This window comes from Paroedura picta, chromosome 6 (genome assembly GCF_049243985.1).
Source record: "Paroedura picta isolate Pp20150507F chromosome 6, Ppicta_v3.0, whole genome shotgun sequence".
NCBI classification, from domain to species: Eukaryota; Metazoa; Chordata; class Lepidosauria; order Squamata; family Gekkonidae; genus Paroedura; species Paroedura picta.
This window is the reverse complement of record NC_135374.1, coordinates 65,165,312-65,191,975: the sequence shown is the minus strand read 5'-3', so window position 1 is coordinate 65,191,975 and position 26,664 is coordinate 65,165,312. Positions and strand designations below refer to the sequence as shown.

The 26,664-nt window shown below is 42.0% G+C and overlaps 1 protein-coding gene across 8 annotated transcripts in view; it reads right to left on the bottom strand.

Moving 5' to 3' along the window:
* NDP (norrin cystine knot growth factor NDP) overlaps window positions 1–26,664 on the bottom strand; it is a 48,755-nt gene that overhangs the window by 5,660 nt on the left and 16,431 nt on the right. For 6 of the 8 annotated variants that reach the window (XM_077342861.1, XM_077342860.1, XM_077342865.1 and 3 more), the window contains 2 exons: window positions 10,884–11,239; window positions 599–3,320 (listed from right to left, as the gene is read on the bottom strand). In XM_077342861.1, the coding sequence (XP_077198976.1) occupies window positions 3,093–3,320; window positions 10,884–11,060 (405 nt within the window). In that variant the 5' untranslated portion in view covers window positions 11,061–11,239 and the 3' untranslated portion in view covers window positions 599–3,092. Of the gene's footprint in view, window positions 1–598; window positions 3,321–10,883; window positions 11,240–26,664 lie in introns of those variants that run through there. The other 2 variants (XR_013231972.1, XR_013231971.1) reach the window with 2 other exon arrangements.

Genomic DNA, 26,664 nt, shown 5'->3' with positions numbered 1-26,664 from the left:
CAGGCCCAGAGGTTCTTGTCAGCAGCCCCAGCCTAGCAGGCCAAGAGGCCCTCGTTAGCAAGCCCTCCACCACAACCCTTTGCCCAGAGCCCTCTTCCCTTACCTGCTGCTGGCTCCAGGCACTGAGGCATCTGAGAGCAAAGAGGCTAGAGTCCAGGGACAGAGGACAGGAACTGCAGGGGCAGGGTCAATCAGGGCAAAGGTGGCTGCACCCTGATTGGCCCTATTCTAACGTAGACAGCCGAACATGTCCTACCCCCTAGGCTGTTTCACAAATATATAGAGGAACAACAATGGATAAGAATAACATTGAAGTCAACTGGCCACTAAGAGACTTTAATGACCAAGATTATTATTTTTAACAAGAACCTATAATAGGGTATTAATAATATGCAAATATCTTGTTTGGTGGTAATAATTCTTCTATTGCAATAGCAAAGGGAATATGGAAATATGGTTCCTTAGGGCCTGAAAGATGGAGCTCTTCCACTGGGCCTATGGTTGAGGCCTGCAGACTTAACAATTCCAATGAAATTTTGGGCCTCCTTCCCACTACCCTTCCCCCCCCCCACTTATTTTCAACATCAGGTAGGCCAATGTGGTGATGAGCAATGACCAACTGCAGTTTGATAATTTTATCATTTTAACTCTGACTTGAATCAACATGAAAACTCCTCCCCCACACCCCAAAAATGATCAAGTGGAAGCATTCTGCCTAGTTTAAAGGTTACAGCGTGGATTTAGGAGATGCATTTTTCTGATGTGATATCAATTTTTAGTTGACAGTATAGTTGTTGGAAAGAGTTACCATTGACTTGAGCAGAAAAGACTGGTCAAAGGAAGGCAGACTAACCTAATTAAAAATACAAGCTGCTTCCTGGAGGTCACTCTTACTCTGATTCCCCCCCCCCCATAAAGATTATCAGCAATATTCTAATTTGCAGGGTTTGCATCAAAACATTTAAAAAAATCAAAAAGTCCATACATCTTTCATATTGTTACCTATTTAGTATTTATATTTATATCATAAATAAAACAGAATGTAAAAGACATACAGAAATCATGTTTTCAGGAGTCGCCCAAAACATTACCAAGTCCATTCTTTAAGTGTTCAAAATCATTTCACTGGGGCACTTGAAAGATCAGTCCAAATGATGAAACACATCTATATGTGATGACCTAATGTTTTGCAGTTTTCTGCCGATGAATTCAGCTATGGAAAGCTGCTCACACCTGCCACTAGTCTCCATTTTCTTTAGGACTTATGGAGAGCCAATGGTAAAGAGCTTCAGTGTTCCCTGGATGATCACAATTATGGGCATGTAGGTCATAAAGCAGCTTGGCTACAAATTCATCAGGCCATGTCATTTGTTGTTTTCATTAGCCAGGCAACCATTCCCCGAGAGACATTGGGGACTCCTTCAGTGCATTTAATGGAATCTCTGTGATGTAATTGTCAAAATCCTGGTTGCTATATATGGCAATTATTCCAGACAGATTAGATGACATAGAACAGATGGGCTGCTTGCCTGCTCATTTCTGGCTCCCATCTTTACTTTTTCATATTTAGTGCTGTGTAGGAAGACTTCATCTAAATTAGTATGAGTGCAATTCTTAGAGCTTGATACCAGTGAGTGGGGAAAAGGGTGTTGGAAGCTGAAATAGTCTGGATGCACATTATTTGCTCATGAGTATCTCCATTCTGGTTTATTTGGAGGTAAACTTATTCTAAAACTGGTCAACTATTCTGTAGAACATATTGTCATCCAAGACACAGCTCTTACATTGCGATGTAAACCAAAAGACCCATATCAACCTGCAGTTAGACATAGAAACATATACAATCAGAATTCGTAGAGAAGAGTGTAACAGTCTGATCTTATTTTGGCAAAAATAATCTGATACCCTGTGAGGTAACAATTTGGGCTATGCCATATTTCTACAAAGTAAAATTTTCATGTGTGCCTCTAGTTCTCCATCTGAAACAGAAATTTGTACTAACAGAAGATTTTAAATAAGCATGCATGAAAGCAGGACTCCCATGTCAATAGTTTTGTATGTAATAATTGTTAGGCTGTTAATTACAAAAGCCCACACTGCAATAAACTGGTTAACAACTGCCCAAAGCCTTGCCCTTTCTGCAACCACCAAACAAGGCTGCTCATTTGGAACATATAATTCCCTTTATTAAACAGCTTGCTCATAAATATTTGTATATCACTTGACATGTCATCACTTAAACCTGTCTCCACTGCAAGGTATTCTTTGTGGTCATCAAGTGGTAGGAAAGTGCTATTTGTGGTACACAAACTGATTACTGAGTGTCTTCACTTGATCTTGCACTTGCGTGATGTATACATGTATTCACTTAGCCTATGAAAACCCTTTACTAAAACCTATGCCTGTGCCTGAATGAAAAGGATCCACCTGTTACCCTTCTGACTGTTCTGGATGAAGCGTTCAATGGATAATATTGTTCTCCCAATCAAGTAGGAGCTGCGCTAGTAGTTCCGTTACATTTTCTGTTCTTTATTTTGTTACTGCACCTAAATCACAATAAACTGTCAAGCACTTGGCTGCCCAACCAAATAAAATATAACTTTTACCACTCACCATTTTCTAAGCCAATATAAACTAAGGGGTGTATGTAAATGATACAATAGGCTTCTATATAGAGCAAAACAGTCTTTCTCTTCTTTTAGAATAAACCATATATTTCCACCCATTGTACATCTTTGATATGCCTTTACTTAAAAAAAAAAACTTTAACGGCAGGACACTCAAAAGAAGAGGCATCATGAATCTGTCCTTATTCAGGATCAAAGGAGCTGCTGAGCCAGAGAAATGAATAAAATATCTTTCCAGGAAAAATATGTTTTGAACAATAGCCCCACCCTCAAAAGTTTTCCATCTTCAGCATGGATATACATTCTGAGGTGCATTTTAAGGTTTAGCACATTTCCAGGCATCTTCATCGTTTTCCTCTCGGAAGTTCTCAAAGACAATTCCATGTTCGTTATCCTTAGCTGTATAAATGGTGCTGCTGCTGAGCTTGTGATCCTCCCATTCATTCTCCTGAGACCCGTCTGCTCCTAGGAATTGCACTCTTCACAGTGGCAGGAGAGAATGTAACGGTAGGTGGCTGTGAGTCTCATGCCCCCAGAGCAGCGCAGCCTCATGGCTTTCAGTTTAGATGTTTGAGGGCGGCAGCAATGGCAGGTGGAACGGAAGGGCTGTTTGAGGACTGTACTGAAGGACACCATTGGCTCAGAGCGTGATGTTTGACTGCAACGACCCTCACAGCGAGCCAGCAGCACCATCTGCAATGGACAAAAGAGTCATGAAAGGTGGCCTGAGGTCTATGCGGACTTGTGACGCCAGCAGACAAACAAGACTGCCTAGCCGACATTAAACAGTCCAATTAAAAAAATAACAACTAAGCCTCATTATTGTATATGGTAAAAGCACACACACAAATCTTAAAATTATATTGAAGGATAACTGTGAAAGCTACATTTTGCTGGCTATGGGGACCATGCAAGCATATTTGTCTATCTTTCATAATTTATTTTGCTTCTATCATTATAAAGAAGGACAAGGCATAGCAGCCACTCAGAACTTGTCCCAGGGCCATCAAATCATGTGATGTAACCTACTTGATCATCTCAGAACATTTCTGCACATACATGCTACCACTGTCCAAATAGAAAGAACGCCTGCTTGGTTTAGTGGTTAAGAGCAATGGCTTCTAATCTGGCAAAACAGGTTTGATTCCACGCTCCTCCACATGCTAGTTTTGTTTTAAAATCTCAATCCTATTTTATGTAGATATAATACAATTAGCTTTATGTATTATTAGGAAAAACCATTGCAGATAATTTAGCTGTATTATTTTATGGCTAAAAATACAGATCTATGCTCATACTTTTCTCACAGTCCTTTACACATTTGAATAAGGTTTTACTGTGGAAATCTCATAAAGCCAGAATAGCATGTGTATATTTTGGCCAGTGTGCAAATGAGATGAAAATAGCTTGTGCTTTAAATCAATCACAACAGCTGTTTATTGCATTGTATAGCACAAAGCTCAATAGGAGCAATTGCCTAAATTATTAGCAATTATATCATGCCATTGTACAGTAATAGTGTCAATGTAATATATTAGAAATGTGTAGATATTTTATGACTAGACACCATTTCAGCACAATGCTGGAGGGGAGGATGTGCTCAGGGAGCCCACCAGCCACTGAGCTGGTGTATTGCTAAGATTTCCCAACATATCTCCAAGATAATCTGATGTAGCAGTCAGCTGCTATTTACCACAGCTAGGTACCTGGGAGGCAATGCTGTGGAGGCCCACAAGAATACTGCTGGAGTAATTTTCTGTGCTAGCATGGGATGGCACAGGGCTGGGAATGTGGCAGAAGTTAGTTGGTTTCCTAAGATGCCGCAGCCTGGCAATAGTTCTGACTACTTAAGCATAAGCCAGTTCACCCCATAGCTCAGGTGACAGGATATGCAGCACAGGACTCTTATCTCTGAGGTACTAGACAAGCACACTTAGAATACACAACATTTCATTCTGGTGGTAGGATCTGCACAGAGGGGGCACTCAATACCACAGAGGGGTGCACTTATACCCAAGAGAGAGAGAGAGAGAGTAAACCTCCTTGCTGCATGATTAACATGACTAAGGAGCACAAATGGAGTGGGTGACTAGGCAGCCAGGATGCAGCACATGGCTGCTGAGGACTGGAGAAGCAGGCAGGAGTGGGGAGAATGGGGAGAATGGGCTGCCTGTAAAACCAGACCAGGGCTTCTGCACTCCTGCCCCTGGGCAGCTCAACCGCTTCCGGCCTTTGGTACCTGGCCAGTGACACAAAACCACTGTCCGCTGCCAGGTCCCTCAGCCCTTCCCAACTCTCAACCAAGCAACCCCAGGAGCCAGAGGCAGCTGCATATCCCCTTTAAGTGCACTAAACAAGGGGACCATTACCTCCCCTCCATTCCAAACAAGTGGACACCATTCAATTTTATTCTCAACACAAACTCAAACACAGGCTCTCCTCTTTCCTTGCCTGGGAGAAGCAGGACAGATCCTAACAGTAAAAGGGCTTGTTGGGGGGCTCACTGGTTTTCATTGGGATCAATCCAAGAGTAGCATACAGCTTACATTAATGCTAGACTTCTCCTAATATTGCCAAAAAGGAAATTGAGTGTCTATACCAGTGAAGGGGGGAGAAGCACAAGGATTTAACTGTCTGCTAAAATGGTTACCCAACATTACATACAGATTGAAGAATGTCAACTTCCAATTTCAAAAAATACACCCAGTAAAAAACTCATGCTATCATGCTGCACAATGCAGGCAGTGGCCTCCAGTGCCCTCCAAGGGGCAGTAAAAAGGGCAGTGGGGGGAAATCCAAGGGGATGATTATGATTTTGGTTTTGGCTTGAGGGTGAAGAAAAGGGAACTATTGCAGCAAAAGCACTCTTTAAAAACCCAGAGAAACACCAAACAGAATGCAGGCTGAATTCTAAAGGGTGGGAAATCAATTCAAAAGGGGGGAATGAAAGCAGGGTGAAATGCAGAAGGTTCCCTCACGTGATCCAGTTCCTGTGAGAGGAAAGCTAGCACAGCTGGGATGCAATCCTCCAGGGGTGGTGGACAAGTTCCTGCCCCTGGGATCCAGGCCCTGCCAGGCTTCTTTGCTCCAACAGGCACAGGGGATGGGAATGGTGAATGACATGACATATTTACACTAGTGGTGTGACACGATTTCTGGCTTGTACCTGGACATGATATTGCAACACTTTAGGAATTTGCTTTTCTCTATGTTTTTTCACCATGGAAATTGTGTCCTCTCTTCTCATCACTACCATCCCTGCAAAGGTGTTCAGCAAGCAATCATAAACACGGCATGTGACAGATCAGGCTAGAATTTTCCTCCCTGATGTGGTCAATTTTTATTTCCAGGGAATTTTTACATTTTTACATTAAGAATGTGTCCTCCCCATCTGCAGCCTGGAAGGCTACAGCCCAATTCTGCCACTTCCAAATTATACCTTAACGTTCCGTTGCATGGCCTCCACCAAATGCTGGACTAAGTGCTGTTTTCTGTATATTTTAGGGAGAAATGAAGAAGCAAGAACTCAACAGAAAACTGAGTCGAGGTTCAATATGAATTAACTTTTGTGGAGAAAGCAATGCTAAGGCGAACAGGTCAGCAACCACAGCAGCAGGTGTCAAAAGCTCCAGTTGATGGTTCTCTCCGGCTTTCCCCTTCCCATCAAACAAGACACAGAAGGGGGGGGAGCCAAGCCCTACACTGCTGCAGTTAAACCATGTTGAAATTTTCCAAGCACAACATTTCAAACAAAAACACTTTTTTGGCATGTTCTCATGTTTCCAAATGAAAATGAAGGGTTGGCCAAAAATCACTTGAAATCATATGTAAACCATGTTTACTGCATTTGGCTCAAAGCAATACTAGATCTGGAGTAGTATGAATGGAAGACGTGTTGGATAAAGATAAACTTCCTACCCCATAAGAAATGTAAGCAACATACCTGGACTTTACTACCAAAAGAGGTAGGATTGCCCCTGACCCTCCCTCACATTTCAATCCACATATGATCAATCCTCAAGAGTGTCTGGATGTCTAATTTTTATGAGGTATAAAAAGTCACATAAAATGTTCTCAAAATACACTTTAAAATATTTGAATATATTTAAGAGCAGACCTCAGAACCTTGCTATGAATCTTGTTCTCACCGCCACTGAAATCTCCTTCCATACCCTGAAACTTAAAGTGTGCCCCTCTCTACCAGGTTCCAGACCTTGAAAACAGTGTTGGATTAGAACCAGAAAGATTCACTTTCCAACCCCTGATCAGTCATGAAACTGTCTGGGTGACCTGGACCAGTCACTCTCAGCCTATCCTTTCTCATGGGGTTGTAAGGAATAATAAAATGAAAAGTAAGGAAAGCACATTCACTGCACTAAACTCTTTGGAGGAATTACAAGAAAATATTAATAGAATAACTTATATACTATTTTTCATATGGCTCCCATCTGCCTATCTAAGGTATCCCCTGTGCAAGCACCGGGTCATGTCTGACCCTTGGGGTGACGCCCTCCAGCGTTTTCATGGCAGACTCAATACGGGGTGGTTTGCCAGTGCCTTCCCCAGTCATTACCGTTTACCCCCCAGCAGCAAGCTGGGTACTCATTTTACCGACCTCGGAAGGATGGAAGGCTGGGTCGAACTTCAGCCGGCTGCTGGGATTGAACTCCCAGCCACATGGGCAGAGCTTTCAGACTGCATGTCTGCTGCCTTACCACTCTACGCCACAAGAGGCTCTGCCTGTCTATCTATACCGATATCTGTTGATCACTGCTACGTTGACTCTAAACAGATGTTTCTGCAAATCTGACAGCCTTAAACAAGACATCCCTGCAGCAGCAGCAATCGTGAGCCTTTCTTGATCCAGCCACAGTGGCAGTGGTGTTCAAAAGCCTCTCTGGGCCCAGACTGGCTCCCAGGAACCACTATGGTTGGGCCTGGAATTGCACGTGGCTCAGTGAAAGGAGAGCTTCTCTTGGCCTACAGGAACTTCCCTGCACTATAGCTGCCATGCTCTGTAAAGAAATAGAGATGGGGAAATATTGACAAGAAAGAGGATTGGAGAAATAGATAGGAAGGAGGAGAATGGAGAAGAGGAAAGATCGATTGAGAGAAAATGGGTAGGGATCAAAGGGAGATGGGGTAGGTTGACAGAGGAGAGACAGAAAGGGGAGAAATAGGGCTAGGTTGTTAGAGAAGGGGAGAAGGAGAAAGGGGGAAATAGAGGGTAGGCTGACAGAGAAGGGGAGGAGTAAAATGATGGAGAAGGATAAAAGGGAATGAAGGATGACAGATAATGGAAGGAAATTGTCAGAGAAGGGGAGGAGGGAGAAATAGGGAGGAAATTATAAGAGAAGGAAGAAAAAGGAAGGAAACAAAGGGGGGGATGTATCCTCTGCACAAGTTTCTGTGGGTGCCCACTTGACAATATATATAATTCTCCACATGGCCCCATCTGTGGATGCTTAAATCTAGATACTTGAGCCATAGAAATACAAACCTGAGAACAGCCCCAGGGTTGCAGAAAAATATGAAATCTAGAACAAATAAAAGGTTAAATCCTCTCAAATGATAGAAACAGCACCCACAGCTGGCCATTGCTAGGCAGCCACAACAGTACTGCCAGCCTTCAAACATTGTATCTGTCAGGAAAAATTGGGGGGAGGGGCAGAACCCTGTCTAGAGTTGTTCTGGCTATTGAGTGAGGATTTATTAGACTAGGCCAGGCAGCAACCACCAGATGACTTGTATCTGAAGAAGTGTACATGCTCATGAAAGCTCATACCTTGAATAAAACTTTGTTGGTCTTAAAGGTGTTACTGAACTGTTCAGATGACTTCCTGTCATTCAACTTGCATGACCTACCCAAGCTCAACTATTTGCTATTGTTCAAAAGCAGCAATCTTAGGAAAGCCAGTGTGGTATAGTGGTCAGGCTTGCAGGAGACCAAGGTTCAAATACTAACTCAGCCACAGAAAGTCAGTGGGCGACCTTGGGCTATTCATATATTCTCAGCCCAACCTACTTTGCAGATTTGTTTTGAGGATAAAAGAAAGAAGAAAATGAAGTAAGCTGCTTTGGGTCTCTATTGTGAAGAAAGGTGGGCTATAGAGGAAGAAAATGAATATATAGCTGAATATGAAAAGCTAAGTTGGTGAACTGATGGGAAGAAGAGCAGGAAGCAGGGAAAAGTGAGAATATCAGAGTTCCCAGAAAGAGGAGAATAGGAAATAGTGTGGGAAGAAGGATAAAGGGGGAAGTGAAGTACCCCCTCCCCCATTCTTACAGTTGAGCCTGGTTTAAAGTTTACTTTGGTAAAGGTTACTAGGGGACAGAAGAAGGCAAAGTCAGGGGCTACAAGGGCCAGTGCCTTTTCATTCCTGGCCCCCACCTGGTGGAACGAGCTTCCTGAGGAGATCAGAGCCCTGCCTGAACTTTCACAGTTCTGCAGGGCCTGCAAGAGGGAGCTCTTCCACCAGGCATTCGCTTGAGGCTGACCGACTTAGAACATCTGCTGCCCCCCCCCTCAGACACCCTTCCATGACTGAACAATTTGATCTCCCCAGTGTTGTTGTTATTTATGTTGTGTTGTGAATTGTTACTTGATTGTTATGATGTTGTATTGAAACTTATATAATGTTATAGATTATTATAATGTTCCATGTAAAGTTACATAATGTTCCATGTAAACCACCCAGAGCTGTAAAGATTGGGCGGTATGAAAATCCAAATAAATGAATGAATGAACGAACGAACGAACGAACGAACGAACGAACGAACGAACGAACGAATGAACGTAAGTTGGCTGTGAGACAGAAAAGGAAGCAGGAGGCTATGAGGCATTCAAGGAAGGGAAAGATGAAATAGTGGGATAGGGAGAAATGTGATGCCCCCCCCACAAGTAGTTGCAGGGGTCCTGCTTATAATAAAACTAACAGCAATAACAACACAAACACCATTATGTTATTATGAATTTAGGTTTATAGAATCCTTTCAGTTTTTTATCCTCTTGGTTATCCTGAAGAAAGTAGCTAACTGATTACTTTTCCCATATATATTTATTACTTGTGTATCTCTTAGTTTGCCACACACTTTATGGACTTGGCATACATACTTTTTCAAGAGAAAGAAATTTTAAATTTAAAAATGGAATTCTTTGAGCATTTTTTCTGCCACATTTTTAAATGAACCTCCGTGACTGTGAAGGACATCTGCCAATTCACATAATCTATTAAGTGTCCTCACAAGGCAGCCCCAGCCTTCTCCAGGAATGCACAGATGTGGAGAAACTTAATATGTGATCTGGCAGATCAAAGATATGTCAGCAGAAATTTCTGTGATTGCAGTGATTGGAAAAATTGCTGCCGCCATCAAAAAAAGTACAGCTGACTGTGCTGTGATTGAGCAGTTCATATGTTTCTTCATGCAGACATGTACCTGGGGGACCAACAATTATATTGTGTAAACCAGCCATTATCATGAGAAAATGTGAGGCACGTTGCTGACAGCAACTTCCAGGATAGGTCATCCTTGTCTTGACCTGTGATTAGAAGCCAAAGAACTAACTATCCAATTAACAGCTTGTTATATAGAGCTGCCAGCTTTGGTTTAGGAAATTCATGGAAATCTCAAGTCAGTGCCTAAGGAAGACAGATGGGAGGGAGAACAACAGGGATATGATACCATATAGACCACAACCTGTGTCTGAAGCTGCCCTTTCCTCCAGGGGAACAGATCTCTGTTGTCTGGAGATCACTTGTAATCCCAGGAGAATTCCAGGACCCACCTGGAGGCTGGTAATCATATCCTTACACTAAATGACAAATGGCTTTTGAAACTTTTAACAGCAGATTGTGACATGACATGGCACTCCTTGGATCATGATTCATTCCCCTGTGTATTCAGAAACATACGTTTCAGTTCAAAAGTAAAGATATTGTGGAAGGCATCATTCTGACATCTCACTTCAAGGGGCAGAAATGTTTAGAATCAGCACTGAAATCTGATCTGTTTTTTTGTGTTTGTTTTAAATTGAACATTTCAAGATTGTATTAAGAGCCTCACAAAAGTACCTCAAGGACTGACATTATTTGGCCTAACTCAACTTTTGGGGCAGCCATTTTTGCATACCAACAATGACAAAAACAACTTAATGTTGCTAAGAAAGTAAATCCAATTTCTGATTCAGTTTTATATAACACAGTGTTCTCTCATGTTAGTTCTATATTGACATCTATTTCTGTGTCTATATCTTACCTTTGAACTGCACTTGTACAAAGGGTGGCTGATGGAATCAACATAATGGTGCCTCATGCAGCGTCCCGGGTCTGAGTCAATCATGAAGGTACTGTCCGTTTTAGTATCTGCATCTCCCATGATTGCCAGAAGAGACAGCATGGAAATTGAAGCGGCTAGTACATGACTTCCCATCATTGGAGAACTTCTTAGGAGTAACAGTAGAGGGAGGCAGAGTATCAAAAGCACTCTAAAGACTGAGGCCCAGTCCCTTTTGAGGAAAGTGAAAGATCTGTTTTAAGTCCCTGGGTTGTCATTGTTAATTTTGGGGTAGACATTTGTTGAAGTTATAATCCATCAAAGCATCTCCTTCAAGGCTGGAATTAAAAAAAACATGATCCTGAACAAAAAACTGGCCTTTATAGAGAAAATAACATAAATAATAATGCTCAAAGGACTTGGGTTATCCAAGAAATACTTACTGAGCAAACATCATCACAGTAGGTGCAGTGAAAGGAGGAGGTCAATGCTTTGCCACTTTAAAATCTCTTCTATCAACACTCTAATAATGAGCATATTAACTTTTACTATTGTAAAAACTATTATAATGAGATCAAATCTCCATTCAGTTTAGTTCAATGTCAATTATGTAATAATGCACCTGAGACCTCACAAAATTAAAGCACTGAATATGTGCTTATGAAATAACTCAAAGATGTCTTCTCAGGGAATACATTATTGTTACAGTAAAGATGGAATTTTGGCTCAGAGAAGTGAAAAAAAACATTCACTGGGCTCATCCTTTCCCCTTTGTCGCCTGTTGTAGGCTTGCTTTTATGGGCTACAATGCTGCACTCTGATATTCTCATGAAAACATGTTGAAACAGATGGAAATTTGTGGATATAGTTGTGCATACTATTGTTACTGTAATGAAGTGAAGACAGTAGAGATTATATATATAATATAATAATGTATATACATACATACATACATATATGTATGTATATATGTATATACTGTGTACATATTGTGTACATATACATACAGTACATATGTATTGTGTACATATACACAAAAACAAACAGGGCACACATACACACATTCAAACAATCTAAACAGTGCAAGAGAGTGTTTGGCTAGGAGAAAGAGATAAAGGTTAGTTAAAATGTTTTTCCTTTGTAACTGGAGCCCACCCTGGCTTTGACCCCTGCTCTAAAGTAAGATCCAAAAGAGCATTTATCATATGAATAACCTACAACATTGGTTTCTGCCCCCATCTCGGAAAAGTGCTTATTTGACTATGTTGATTTATTTAACTTTATATACTCTTGTCAAGCCTAAAGGGGGGAGATCCAGTCTCTCTCCTAACTAAATAAAGCACATCAATTTGCTTTAACTCCATTAAGGAGAGAATTGCACCCAACTTGGGCACTGAACATTTCATAAGGTTAGAGCTTAGAGCCTGAAAATCTTCAGAGGTTAGAGCTTGAAAATCTTTAGATATTTAAAGTGAGAGAATAACGTCCCCTTGCAGTTTCTGCTTCTTCACAGAGATATTTGATATTTGGTGATATCTACATATGCATGAGCCACCTGGCAAAACAGCAAGAGCTGCCAAGTGGTTAGCTTAAGCTCAGCCACTGCACTTACTTCCCCACTAGCATACAAGCCGTGTGATTTCTCCTACTACTGCCGAACAAAATGAGAAACCAAAAAGATATTGCCCAGTGGACAAGGTGAAGAGGGGCCACCGCTGCCCCCCCCCCCGGGATCTTCACCTAATCATCAACTTCCCTCCTTCATGCCATTTCAGCAGTTTTGGTCTCTTTTATTCTCTACTGACAAACCAGAACATGCAGATGCCCAGGTGATGTGCTCAAGATTCGTTTCTCAGGGTCTCATCCCAAGTCAGTCAACACAGGCTATAATAATAGTCATTAATTAATTTTTTTAATATGCTTATATCTCATTTTTACTTCAGTCAACATGGAGGCACCAAGAAACAATTCCCTTTTTTTTTTTTGATGTCTTGTATCATTTATGGCCCTTGCCTGAACTTTGTGGCATGTGAACCTGTCTTCTTTTGTTGCTAGTATTAGTATGCCTCTCAACATGCTTTATATTTCCAGAGCAAGAGATAAATACTCAGAATCCTTTAATCAGGAATAATTAATCTTTGTCAAGTGTTTCTGAATGTGCATTTTTATAATTTATTTAATTGATTATTGGTTAAATTTATTTGTTGCCAAAAAAGAAAAAGAAACAACTACCTTTAGAAAAGACAACTTCAAAGTTCATAAACCAAGTATTATAAAATTTACAAATATTCAAATTATTTAAGCTCTTATGCTGTATAACAAATTTCAGCTAGTAACTCATTATCCATTCACTTAAATCTATTTTTCAGTCCTTAGAAATAACTTCATCCCATAATCTAAATATTCTTTGAGAAACTCAATACCTTTATAACAAAGTTGATTCCCACAATTTAAACAACTCTTTGACTTTAATCAGCTAGTCTCCAGCTGATGGTCTACATACTGACTTCCATGTTTTTGCAAAAACAAGAAGTCTTGCTGTAATCGATGCAAAGTGATAGTCTGATATTGCAGTGGTCCCCAACCTTTTTATCACCGGGGACCACTCAACGCCAGGGACCACTCACCAGGGACCACTCAACGCCTTTTACTGAGGCCCGATGGTGGGGGGGTAGTTTACTCCTCTACTCTCAACCACTGCCCTAACGCTCTCTGATCGGTATGGTAATGTTTAAACATCCATTCAAAATAAGATACAGACACGCCACAACAATGAACATAAGGAACATTTTATTTTCATGGAAATTTTAACTCATGACAATGACAAATCAATGGGAACCCTGAGCTTGTTTCTCTGCAACGAGATAGTCCCATCTGGGAGTGATGGGAGACAATGACACCCGAAGTGTGTTGTAAAGGGCCGGGAGGGATGAAGTAAAGGGCCGGGGGGGGGAGAGAGAAGGCGTCCTTCGGGGCCCACCTCCAATTAGTCAAAGGACCACATGTGGTCGGCAGCCCACAGGTTGGGGATCGCTATGATATTGTTCAGGAACTGAGACTACATAGTTCAGTAGTATACATTCAATTGTACTGTTTATCGTGCATTGAAATGCCACTGTCAATAACCCGATTACCCTGTCCCAGAACACTTTTGCCCAATCACACTGCCAATGATCAAACATTCTTATTCCTCTTAATATCCTGTGAAAGGATCAGTGATTTTCTTATGATTCAACCAAAGCTTTCCTCCTATGGGTCACATAAAAGAGAGACAAGCAGTGTGTTTTCTATGTACACTCACAAGGCTTCTCTATTTTCTTTCCCCAAAACAGTAAGACATTGCACCCAACCATTATTTTAAAACAGAAATGCTGGAACTTTTGCTGACTCCTGTCTGTGTATATTCCTTTCTTTGTTTTTCTTTCCCAGATAACTCTCCATATTGCTAGGTATGAAAGCTCTACTTTGTAGCTTCAGGAATGGAACAGACTGTTCCTGCCTATTGCCAAGACCCTCTCCATAAACATTGTACACCTGGAACTTAAGATCAGGCTCCAACTTACCTTTCTTGAGATTGCCTTGTAAAGTGTTTAAGATGACACTTAGATCTCTGGAATCTGAACTCATTTGCATCTGTTTTTCCAAAAATGCAGCTAAGCAAACTGTGGCCCTCCCACTGACATGAAGATTATCTGTACTTTCTCCATTTGCACAAGCATAATAACCATAGCACCCCACATATTACTCACAGGGTGGGCACACACATGAAGCTGCCTTATACTGAATCAGACCATCCATCCATCAGCATCAGTCCTGTCTACTCTGACAGGTTCACATAACCAACCACCTGATTCTTTTAGCAGGAGATGCTAGGATTGAACCTGGGACCTTCTGCATGCCAAGCAGACACTCTACCACTGAGCCACAGCCCCTCCCTATAGGATGACCCAACATGATTGATGGAAAGGCCTTAGGTCACCAAAAAAAAGTGGGTACACAAAAATATTCCAAAATACAACAAAAGAGTAAACAACCAATCTGTGTATATAGAAAGTGTAATACAACTGAAGTTTTTGATAGAAGCTCAGAGGCTAAAGTAGGTTCAGTTCCCACCTCTTTATTTCCAATTCTGACATCCAGTTTGTAGTCCTTGTTTCAAATTACAACATTCTTCTTCAGATTCCCATATTCAGGAACATAGCAATTAAGTTTCCTAAAGGATTTATAACCGCTGACTAATAGAGCCTCAAATAGGTTCTTAATAGTGCTCCAAACTGATGAATATATATTTATATATGAATATAAATATATTTATATATATTCATGTTTATATATGAATATAAATCCTGCTTTAGCCTCTGAGCTTCAATAACATCAGTTGTATTATACTGGCTATATACAGAGATTGGTTGTTTACTCTTTAGCAGTTTGGGTCTCAGCCTTAACTGTATTGGTCACAGCCTGTAACTCTCCTTTTCAGCTGCATGTCTTTGTGGTGGTTCCTTCAATACTGGTTTCTCTGAAGAATCAAGCAAGTAAACGTTTTTCAAAAATGTAAAAGAGGCAACTGCTGTTAGCACACTTTTAGCTGTCTTACTCATTTGTCCTGTATTTTGAGGTGAGTGGTAAGCTTCCTTCACAGTCCCCAGCATCTAGAGTACTGATGCAAGAAGCAGAGTGACTTCTGGAGGTGTTGGGGGGTAGGGTATGCTTACCAGGCGTTTTTGAAAGGCCAGCCGGTTGATCAATAATGGTGCCTCTTTACCAATCTTGTAGTGATAAAGGGGAACCTCCCCCCCCCCAGGTGTCTCCAAACTGTGCAGGCTTGAGTGGTGATTCCAGAACTCCAGGCCATGCCAAGAGGCAACCCCTCCTCCTGATCAATGGTGACCCTCTTTACCAATCTTAAAATCTGTTCACCTTAGGGTAGGGGCTGAGGAAGAAAGATCTGTGAGATACTCAACATGAATTGCCTGGCTGTGTTGGAATTGGGTACATCAAGCAGAATAGCAGTGAGGCCAGTACCTTATCTGCTGGAGACCTCACTCATGGATGAAGTAATGGAGGGCTTCTGTCCAATGTGAATTGCCTGCCCCTGTTGGAACATGGCCACTGCAAGAGTGGCATAGTGGCAGCAGCTGGTTGGAAGGGGAGGGTGTTGCCAGGACTTGTTAGATACCCTGTGCTTTGCTTTCCAAACCTGCAGCACTGCATTCTTGTGGCCAAGAGGAACAGATTCAACTCACTGTCATTCTGAAATCTTGACAAGCAGTTGGTGTCCTGTATCTGGTTGGGACTGTGAAGGAAGCTTACCACTCACCTCAAAATACAGGACAAATGAGTAAGACAGCTAAAAGTGTGTTAACCCCAGTTGCCTCATTAAAAAAAAACACCAAAAAGTTGGCAAGTGAGATGCCCACCAGAGCAGAAACACAATCATCAAGAAAAACAACTCTACTGCCTATATCACAGCACATTTCCACATGTGAAGTGCAAGTTTTGTTTGGAAGAGAGTTTTTTGTTAGTTTGTTTTGCTGTTCTTGTTGTGAAGCCTGCCAACATGATACTGAGATCTAATAATAGGCATAAAATCCAAGAAGGGGATTGCTGTGCAAATGGCAGCTATACATGAAATAGACTTTCAGCTCTCAGCTGCAAGTTCATTCCCTCTAATCCCTGCATAACATAACCTGTGCATATCAGTTGTATCTGCATGCATGCATATCTGCTCCTAGAGACCTACAAGGGCACAGGCCTCCCTAGTTGCTACAACTGCTACAAATTCCCCGGGTGGCCTCAGGCAAGCTGCCCACTGTTCCCCCAATCCCATAGAAATAGAAATAGTATTTGATGTCATCAGCCAGCCCTTAGGGTGAGTGGTGAGGTGTGGGTGAGCAAATATGCGCGTTAAAGCAATTCTATAATCAATACAGCTTTATTACACTTGCACCCTATTTATTCAGTCCAGCAATACCTGGGACTCAAATAATGAGCCAGAAGATTGGCTGAGAGGATGGAAGAATTTGATCAATACTCTCCATCTCCAAACCACCACAGAATTTATTCCACCATTGAATTTACAGAATTATTGTAAGGATTACATAATGGTAATATGTGGGAAGCGCTTTGTATACTCTACAGTGCGATATATGTGCAAGTGTATTTTTTCCGTTTAGTATTATTAGTGCTCATTACAGGAAACTATATCCTTGTACCAAGGTATTAGGGGATATTGTATTTCTCTGAGGGGGATGACTATTTGTAGCAGTTGAGTGCTTAAGTGCAAAAAGGAAACAATAACAGAAGCAGAAAAAATAGAAAAGCTCTTGAAAACAGAGGCAAATTATGTGATATGTTTGTGCTGTGTGCTTGAACACAGAAAAACTAGTGTAAATGAGTAAAGAAACATAATGTATAGTTTGCCTCACAGATATACTTTAAATGGTGCAGGTAGACAGGGTAGGGCTTGTGATACACCTGGAGATAAGTATCCTGCCATGTACACCTCTTAGGGTTGCCAGCTCCTGCATATTTAGGAAAGAGGCCTGGGGATGTAGAGGGACCAGAGGGACCAGACCAGGCATGTGACGTCATCTCATGTGATGTCCTGGCAAGTCAAAGGTCAGCTACTCCAATTTCTCCCCTTCCTGTCAGGGCACTAACTCCCACCAGAACTCAAATTTTAAATGTACAATTCCCACCTCACATTACTTTTTACCTTCTCTTCTCCCACCTTATATCACTTGTTGGCTTACGTGTGTACATGCTTGTTGGCTTACGTGTGTCATACTAACCATTCAATCTTATATTAGTATAACTGGCTATTATCAAGTTATGTTCTGATCAATCTAAATAACTCTCAGAATCCTCTTCCAGTTTTTCTCAGAAAAATCCTGCTGGAAGATGCCAACTACAAGTCCTCTCTCAATCCTCAAGCAGGTTCTGAACTTTGGTGCTTTAAAGGTGACAGTCTGAAAACTTCATGGGTCCTCAAGATGGATACCAAAACTCCAGTTAAAAACTAAGATCATAGTCATGGAACATGAAATTGAAACAATAGGAACACATTGATTTGATCTTCTGGATTAAGTAGTCAAGAACTGAAGGATGCACAGATGCAATAGAGTTCTACTACATTTAAGAGCCCTCCCCAGTCAGTTATGTTTTCATGTGGATGAGTTTTCACATGACTCCATAAATGTCTCACAGTCATTCTTCTGTTATATGTGTTAGACTAGAAATAAAGCCCGCTGTGAAGGGAAATACAGCGGGCGCTAGTGCGTGGGGAGGAAGAATGTCGCGAAGGAAGGTAGAAGAGGGGAGGAGGAGTGGGAGGGAGAAAGGAGGGGAAGAGGATTTTGCAGGGATGTATAGAAGGGAGAAGAACAGGAAGGGATCAAGGATTAAGAGAGGGAGTAAGTGAGAGGGAGAGACAGAGAGAGAAGAAGGAGATGGAGGAAGGGAGGAAGGGAGGAAGGGAGGAAGGGAGGAAGGGAGGAAGGAAGGAAGGAAGGAAGGAAGGAAGGTAGGAAGGAAGGAAGGAAGGAAGGGAAGAAGGCAGGCAGGAAGGTAGATAGAATGGGATGGGAGAGGGGTATATGTGAAGGGGCGGGTTGGCAGGGGGGAAGTGGGAGGGAGATGGCAGTGTGTGCGTGTGTGCGCGCGTTTCTGTGGGTAAAAGGTGTGTGCGTGTGTGTGTGTGGGTCGGGAAGGGAGGGTTAAGGGAGAGGTGAGGTGGGTTGGGCAGGGGGAAGAGCTGTGTGTGTGTGTGTGTGTGTGTTGGGTGGACTTCTGACGGGGCCAGGGGAATCTGGGGCCCGGCAGAAGCCTAAGAAGGTTGGTGGCTTGTTCCGGGGCCAGGCGCACCCTTGCGGCCGCTAGGAAGCGCCTGGGCCCGGCAGAAGCCTGGAAACGGCGGCGGGCCCAGGCGCTCCTTCGCAGCTGGCTTCGCGGCTCCTGATTGGCCCTCTCCGCGTTTTTATCCCAGACGGGTCCCGCCCTAACTCCTCCCACAGAGCCCTTACTCTTTTATTTATTCCGCGGCGTGCTGCGCCGCGGGGCGAGGTTTAAAGATGAGAAAGTTGTTAATGCAGATCTGAATGAGGAAAAAAACCGAACACAAATTCTAGGCAATGTAGGCTGCATGTTCCCATCACAGGCCAGCTGAGCCTGTAAAATCAGGTTGTGCTTGAAGTAGAAGAAACACTAAATGTCCATGATTGGCAGTGCAATCTTAATCAAGTCTACTGAGAATCCTAACAAAGTCTACACAGTGAGGCTTACTCCCAGTAATGTGTTCTTTGGACAACACTGTGGATCTCTATATTTCCATTTATAGTGGTTGGGAGGGGGGTAGTTTAGATTGTAACTACAATGCTGGGGGGGGGTATTGCCCTTTCCCCCTGCAAAATTTTCCTGGTGAAAATGTACCCCAATAGCCAATATTTGTAGAAACATATGGGAACACATACTTTTGTTGTCTATGTTTTTTGTTAGGCAAACAGCAGCTCAGGGCTCATCAGATCAGCAGGCAAATGAAACATGGACAAAAAAGGTTAAATGCCTCTCTCCTAGCATGATGGTTTCAATCTACATCTCTGTTAGTTGCTATTATCGAAATTTAAAGAGACAGAAGAGTCAATTATGGATCACCATCTTGCTCATATGAAATATACTCTTTAGTTCAATAGGAAGGCAGTGTGCAATTTGATCTAAGCTACCACTGCATAATGTTTCTATACAAAGAGCTGCTCAACCTGTTCTGCTTGCAAGGGGAACAAAATGAGGTCACTAACATTTCTAGCTCACTCGCAGACTTTGTAGATGACCACAAAATTCAATTTCACTTAGTATTTCATATCCACTCTGTAACTTTAAAACAACACCTTGTTTGACTGGTATGACATACCTAGGAAATATATGAATTTAAGCTACTGGCATATAGAAACAGCAGGTCTGTTACAGATCAGTGCTTCAAGTTTTGTTTGCTTCCATAGAATTTACTGTTTAAGAGATGTCACTATATCTATTTAGTTTCTATTGTCAATCTTCTGAATCGAATCCATGATCCACACAGTTGGGTATGGCCAGACCTGAATGGCAGGAAGTGTGGAGCTACGTTCCCAGTGTTGTTAAGTAAAATCCTTAAGGAATAAAACTTGGGGCCTCAGAAGCACAAAGCATGTGCTTTGCTGCTGAGCTGTGGTCTAAGATCTCCTGGGGCAATCCAAATATTATGGAATCCATGCATATGCCGCCACCTTTTGAATCATTTTTAGGAGTTTCCATATGGAGCTGTAGCATTTTGATTCAGTCCTTGAGGTAACATAAACCTTAGTCAAATTGTTGTTACCTAATATCCAAAACCTAAAGAATTTCTTCATATGAAACATATGCAATGTTTGGCTGTGTTGTGCAACATTTTCTATGCTTGAAAAATACTTTAAATTGGGAGTGTGTGAAAAATCACTACATAGAACAATGTGCAGCGATACTGAATGTTTTATCTTACTGTAATGTCAGCTGCCACTATTTTGATGTACATTCAGGGCTGAAGTTTATGCCCAAGCTACCACTGCATAATGGTAAAGCATAAAGTGTCCACCCCACTCCTGAGACCAAGCGTGAAGGGGCATTGTGTATGGTTTTCTATTAAAGCATTAACTGTTTTGTTTTCATTGCAATGTATGTTATGTAATGTATGTTTTGGAATAAAAGGTTAAGTTGACTGACCTTTTTATTTTAGTAGCCTGTGTCATGGGTTGATGCTATTGAATGGGTTGCTTGCTGCATTGTATGTTGTAAAGTATGTTTGTAATGGGTGCTGGTGTCCGGTATCATTGTACTGCTGTTTTTAGTGTATTTCCAGATTTAGTTTATACTAGCAAGAAAGCCCATTGCAACCATGAATACAATGGGCGGTAGGACCCAGGGGACACTGGCAGGCACAGATCTCTCTCTCTCTGCAGCAGAAGCCATAGGAGGTAATCAGAGCTCCTTCTAGCAGGGAAGCAAGGGTCGTTTGCTTGGGTCTATTTGCCATTTTGTGTTTGTTTGCTGGCTTGTGAACACTGACGCCAGTGTCCATGGTGGACTTTGGAGGCCATTCCGCACTCGTCCAAAATAGCACAATGGTTACAAATTGAAATCGCTACAGTTTTGCTGTTATGCACAATGTCGTTGACAATCTGCAACACTCCTGAAACTGATCTGCAAAAAGCGCTTCGTTGTAGCACTTTCAGGGAAATCCCAAAAAGTGGATTCACCCACCGGAAAGCGCTACACTCTTGCAACCAATCTGCAACACTAGTGGGAAAGTTCTGTGCGTTACCATTGTTGCAGTTTCTGCAAAGTCCCTCCCCCTAGCTCTCTCCTCTGATCTTCTGGCGAAGCGATCGCCATTTTTTTTCTCCGAGCGAGCGGAGATCAACGCACCGGTGAGCCTTTGTTTACCCAGCAAGGCTTCCTTGGCTGCAGAGCTGTTTTAAGTCACCAAGCATGAAACAACACACAGCCCCATTTGCTGGTTTATTTTCCCTTTATTTTTCACTGTATTTTCGGCCGAAAATCCCGCCCGTGCCGGGGGGGGGTTAATTTCTTTTCTCACTCGGGGGGAGCGTGGCAACGATGAAATGGCAGCTCAAACACCACCTGCTACCTAGATGGGTCTCTCTGTTGCAACGAATCAACGCAGATTCGTTGCAACGTGTGTGTTTTTTTTTAAACCTTCCTTAAAGGGAAAGGGGCTTTTTGGGATCATGATAACGGCCGCCCATTGGCTGCTTGACAGCCAGGGGCGGGATGAGCTCGGCAATATCGCTTCCTGGCTAGCGATTTTTGCTGAGACCGGAAACCGGTGGGAAACAATAGAAACGCAACTGGATTCCACTACAAAGCCAGGTATGCATAACGACGAATTCCACAATTTAAAATGGCGTTTTTTTGTCCCACAACCAATTTGCTACATAGATCCTGGTGTGGAATGGCCCTAGGATTGCCTGTAATTGGAGTTCATCTGCTGAGGACACAGAACAGTTCCCTGTGAGAAAATAGATGCTCTGAAGGGTGGACTCTGAGGCATAGGACTGCACTGAGGTAGTTGTCCTCCCCATGCAACAGGGCTGAAGTGTTCTCTCAATTATTCCCCACGGGCAAGTGTCATTTGCAGTATTCCATAAAAGCAAACATGCTTCCCATTATTCTTTATAGGCAAGTGTTTTTCCCATTATTCCCAATGAGCAATCTTCTACTTTCTGTGGACAATCATCTATTGTCTATGGCAGGGGCTCATCGGAATTGTAGTCCATGGATATCTAGAGAGCCACAGTTTGGCCACCCCTGGTGTATGGCAATTGCTGTCCCTAGTTTTAATATGCCCCCCATCCTGCCTTTCTACCCCCACAAAGGCCGCCAAGAGCGTGAACAAATTAAAACAGGCAGAAGTAGAACCATATTTCAAAAGTATTTAAAGTGACTGAAAGCCAACCACACCTCTACCACACAGAAGACAAAAGCATTTATTTCTTCTCAGATTGCCAGCCTTATTAACCACACAATCACCTCTCCATGTAGGAAATACCTGAGTGTCTCCTGAGGCTTCTCTCAGCACCCTGCCCAGGTGGTGAGGTGGAGTTAAGGAGGCAGCAAGTGTCTCTCCCTATTGTAAGAATCACTCGCCAGCTCCTATGCTGGGAAGATGGGAGGGGGGGGAGAGTGAGTCTTGAAAGATCTAAGCCTGTAGATCTAAAGCAGGTAGGGCTCTTTCTTGGAGGGCTTAGAACATTCAACACATTGTCAGGGTGTACGGTCATGATTTTATAGGTTATGATAAGCTTACTGCTTATTAATTTCAATGAGTGTTCACAAATTCTTGGATTGTGAAAAACAGAGAAAAGTACTTCTTTCTCTGTCCGTACTAGCCAATGCATAATTTTGTAAATCTCTATCATGTCACCCCTCAGTCATTGTATCTCCAAGTTAAAGAGCCCTAACCTCTTTGACCTTTCTTCATAGAGGAGGTTTTCCCATCCCCTGTTCTGCACCTTTTCCAGTGTTATAATTTTTGTTTAGGTGCAGTGACCAAAACTATGCACAAAATTCCAGATGAGGCTGCACCATAGATTTATACAGAGGCATTATAATACTGACTTATTTGTTTTCAATCCTCTTCCCTTCCTAATAATCCCCAGCATAGCATTTGCCCTTTTACATTGCAGTCACAGAGTGGACATTTTCAGTGAGTTATCTATCATGACTCCAAGATCTCTATCCCATTCTATTGCCACCAGTTTGGGCCCCATCAATATTCAGATCCCAGTGCTTACTTCCCTTGATTGTGAGAAATGTCCATTGATTCCCACTCTTTGCTTCCCATCATATAACAGTTTTTAATCCCTAAAAGGACCTGTCCTCCTATCCCATGACTATGTTTACTCAGGAGTCTTTGGTGAGGTAACTAGGAAAAGCTGCTATTAAGGAGCTAGAAAAAATTCCTAAGTATAGGGATGTGTTGCTGGCTTCCAAGATCAAGTTAATTCATGCTATGTTATTTCCCATTACTTTGGCTCAGAGAAGCCAAAGTAATGGGAAATGGACTGAGACATGAGATGGACTGATTTAGTCAAGGAAGCCATGGCCATCAGTTTGCAAGAACTGAACAAGGCTGTTCATGATAGGAAGTTTTGGAGGGCATTAATTCATCAGGTCACCTATGACCCTATGACATTTAGCACATACACAAGAGTCCATTCACATATGTATTGTAAGGCTCAGGAATGTTGCAAAAGAATCATCCTTACTGTGTAGCCATACATTGATTCTGAACCAGATACAAACATTTTTAAAAACCATTTTTACACATGCTTACCAACAGTAAGGAAGAGATGAAAGGTGTCATGAGTGAATTTGACCCAAGATTCATTCAGTGCCACAATCCACACTTCAGCAGAATATTATATTTTATTTACACATTAATCAGAAGTTGCAAGGCACATTCACATAAATAAGACAAAAGCATAGGTGTGCTTAGGCACATCTCTCATTCATTCCATGTGGCATGTGCAGAAGTATCCACTGGATACCCCTTGTCTGTAAATAAACATAATTACTGTGAGCTTGTTCCCCTCCCTCTTGCCCATGTCTCCTTATTTAAGTACTTCTACTCTGTCAATGACTGGACAGACAATGATGTTAGTCTAACAGTGCATTTGAAACCCTCACCCTACATTGTAGTCTAACTTAAAAATGCCCGATGAAGTCATAAAGCAGCTGTGATGCACTCAGAGGGAAAGAGGTGAAAATAGAGAAGTGAAGCAATATATAAGATATTTCCAAACAAATGAAGGAGATCACTTCCCACCCAACATAAATTTTCATATAGACACCAAGTTCAACATTTGTAGCTAGATTCTTCCTGATGTAAATTAGCAGAGCAACACTGGCTTCAGAAGAACTACTCTGCTTTACATATGCTGAAGGTCTGCTCTACAGTTTACTCATACACTAATCCAATATTGTATAAACAACAATTTGTTGCCAAAGGAAGTATGGATTTTTGTACAATTGTCCAAAATTTATGGATGGGTCTGCTTCATTCTCATGTCCTCTGTGCCCCGCCCCCATTCTGATTGCTAAGCAATTCTAATACAGAGACAATATCCACCTGTAGCTCTCTTGTCAGCATTTTGAGGCAATCTCAAAATAGTCATTCCATGGAGACACATTTGTTGTCCTAGCAGATACTTTATCACTTGCCAGCTCTTATCTTCTGACTAAACGTGAAAGCAATAAAAATAAAAACTGGCTAAGGGTTGCCTGCACATTTACTGCATTTTTGGAGGAAAATATATGTGGGTACCAAACTTGGTATCCTGTTAGATACCCATCTTGTAATGGAAAACACCCCTGTGTCAGTAGTGGTCAGCATAGATTGCATAGCCCATGGTGGTTCCACACACAAAAAAGGCCAGTCTAGGATTTCTACGAGAGTGCCGTCTATCACAATGACCTGAATGACCTGAATCTTCAGTCTGATTTTGCACCTTGGCACCATCAGAATGTACAAGAATCAGGGCAAATAGTTTGTCAGTTTTATTAACTAGCAGAGCAAAAAAAAGTCCTATTCTTAAAAAATTTGTTCAAGGTCTTTTGTGTTTTCAAATGGGAGATAGGTGGCATTTTAAAACCAAAAACAAGGAGTCATAAATTTATTGGGGAGTTAATTTTTTATTTTTCTATGTAATTAGAGTTTTTTTTCAGTCCAGTGGAACCATCTTTTATTGGCAGCTGCAAGTGTTTTCTTTGGAGAAAAAAAGTGTAATGACAATAACTGATTTCAAAAATAAACAGGAGTTTTGTAGCATCTTATGGACTATCCAGATTTTACTCCACCATAAGCCTTCATGGACTACTAGAGCCTCCTTTCTTCAGACCTTATGGATGAATCTTAACTTTGTATTCATTTTATGTAGGAAGATGGGGGGGGTTGACTGTTCACTAGCTATGTTACTCTAGTTATTTCCAGGATGGGGAGTCACAAGTTTTGTTAAGATAAATGTGTGATAAGGATCCTAAAGTCTTTGTTTAATCAAGAGGCTGTGTTCAGTTGCAGTGCTCTTTTGGGCAATAACAGTCCTCCAGCTAGAAGAAAAATGGAAGGGATTGTCCTAGTAGGGATGAGAAAAATTGGCTGATACATGCCTAGTGAACAGAAACAAGGGGGGGAATCCAAAGGGTTTTCATGCTCCCAAAGGAAACCATTGGTGGACAAAAAAGGTGGCTTTATTTATTGTTTCTCTCCATGCTGCCAGGAATCTTTTAATAGGCTTCTAAGTCCTGAATAGAATGACTTCTATTATAGCCCAGGAGCTCGTTCCACTCTTTGGCAGGGTGACTGACTAATGTCGTGCCGATATTAACAAAGAGGGGCCAACATTGATAAACTCAGCTCTCAGATTTTAAGAAGCAGTATATATATATATATATATATTGGCCCATGACCACATGAGGAGCCAATTCCCCCCTGTCTACCCTGGATTTTTGCTCCCATACAAGGTAGCCAATAGACAGAAAGTGGAAACTTCCCACCAGTATATACATTTTTTCTTTTTTGGCTTGTCACATGGTGCACACTCTCTTTCACCTTTGAGTGCCATTTTGTCGCATCTGAGTGTCACCCTCCAAACCCAAATCTTAAAAAAACAATGTTATTATTTGTAAATTTAATTTTTTTTAAATGCTATTGTTATTTTAATTTATTTTCAAAATATAAATGTTACCAGGCAGTTCTCCCTTGACTCCACAGCGCAGCTCTGACCGTGATGTTTAGCTGTGGCCCTGGGTCTGTGAAGCAGAGCTGTGGGAAGCATTTTTTTCCACTTTCTTAGAAGGAGTATTTCTTTAAACAATGGAGAAAAAAACTTTCTGCCACTCCACAGCAAAGCTGTCAGAAGCTCCTCCCCCCTTTTTTTGAAGGGTTTTTTGTGGGTAAGGGCTGGGAGAAGCCAGGCCAGCCTCTGTTGGTGACAGCAGAAGGAGGACTAGGCAACCTGAGTGGACAGCTTAGCAAGTGAGCAGAATCCAGCAGAAGTGATGCTCAAGGGTGGCTGCAAGGGAAGCACACTGGGATGGCTCGAGTTTCCCCTTACACATGGCCTTGCCCCAACATATGCACTGATGGATCCCAGGGCAAAAAAGGGAATGCAGATTCCCTTGCTGTGGGCTAACTGAGGGCCTGAATCAGGCCAGAGCTGGACTGCCCCAGACT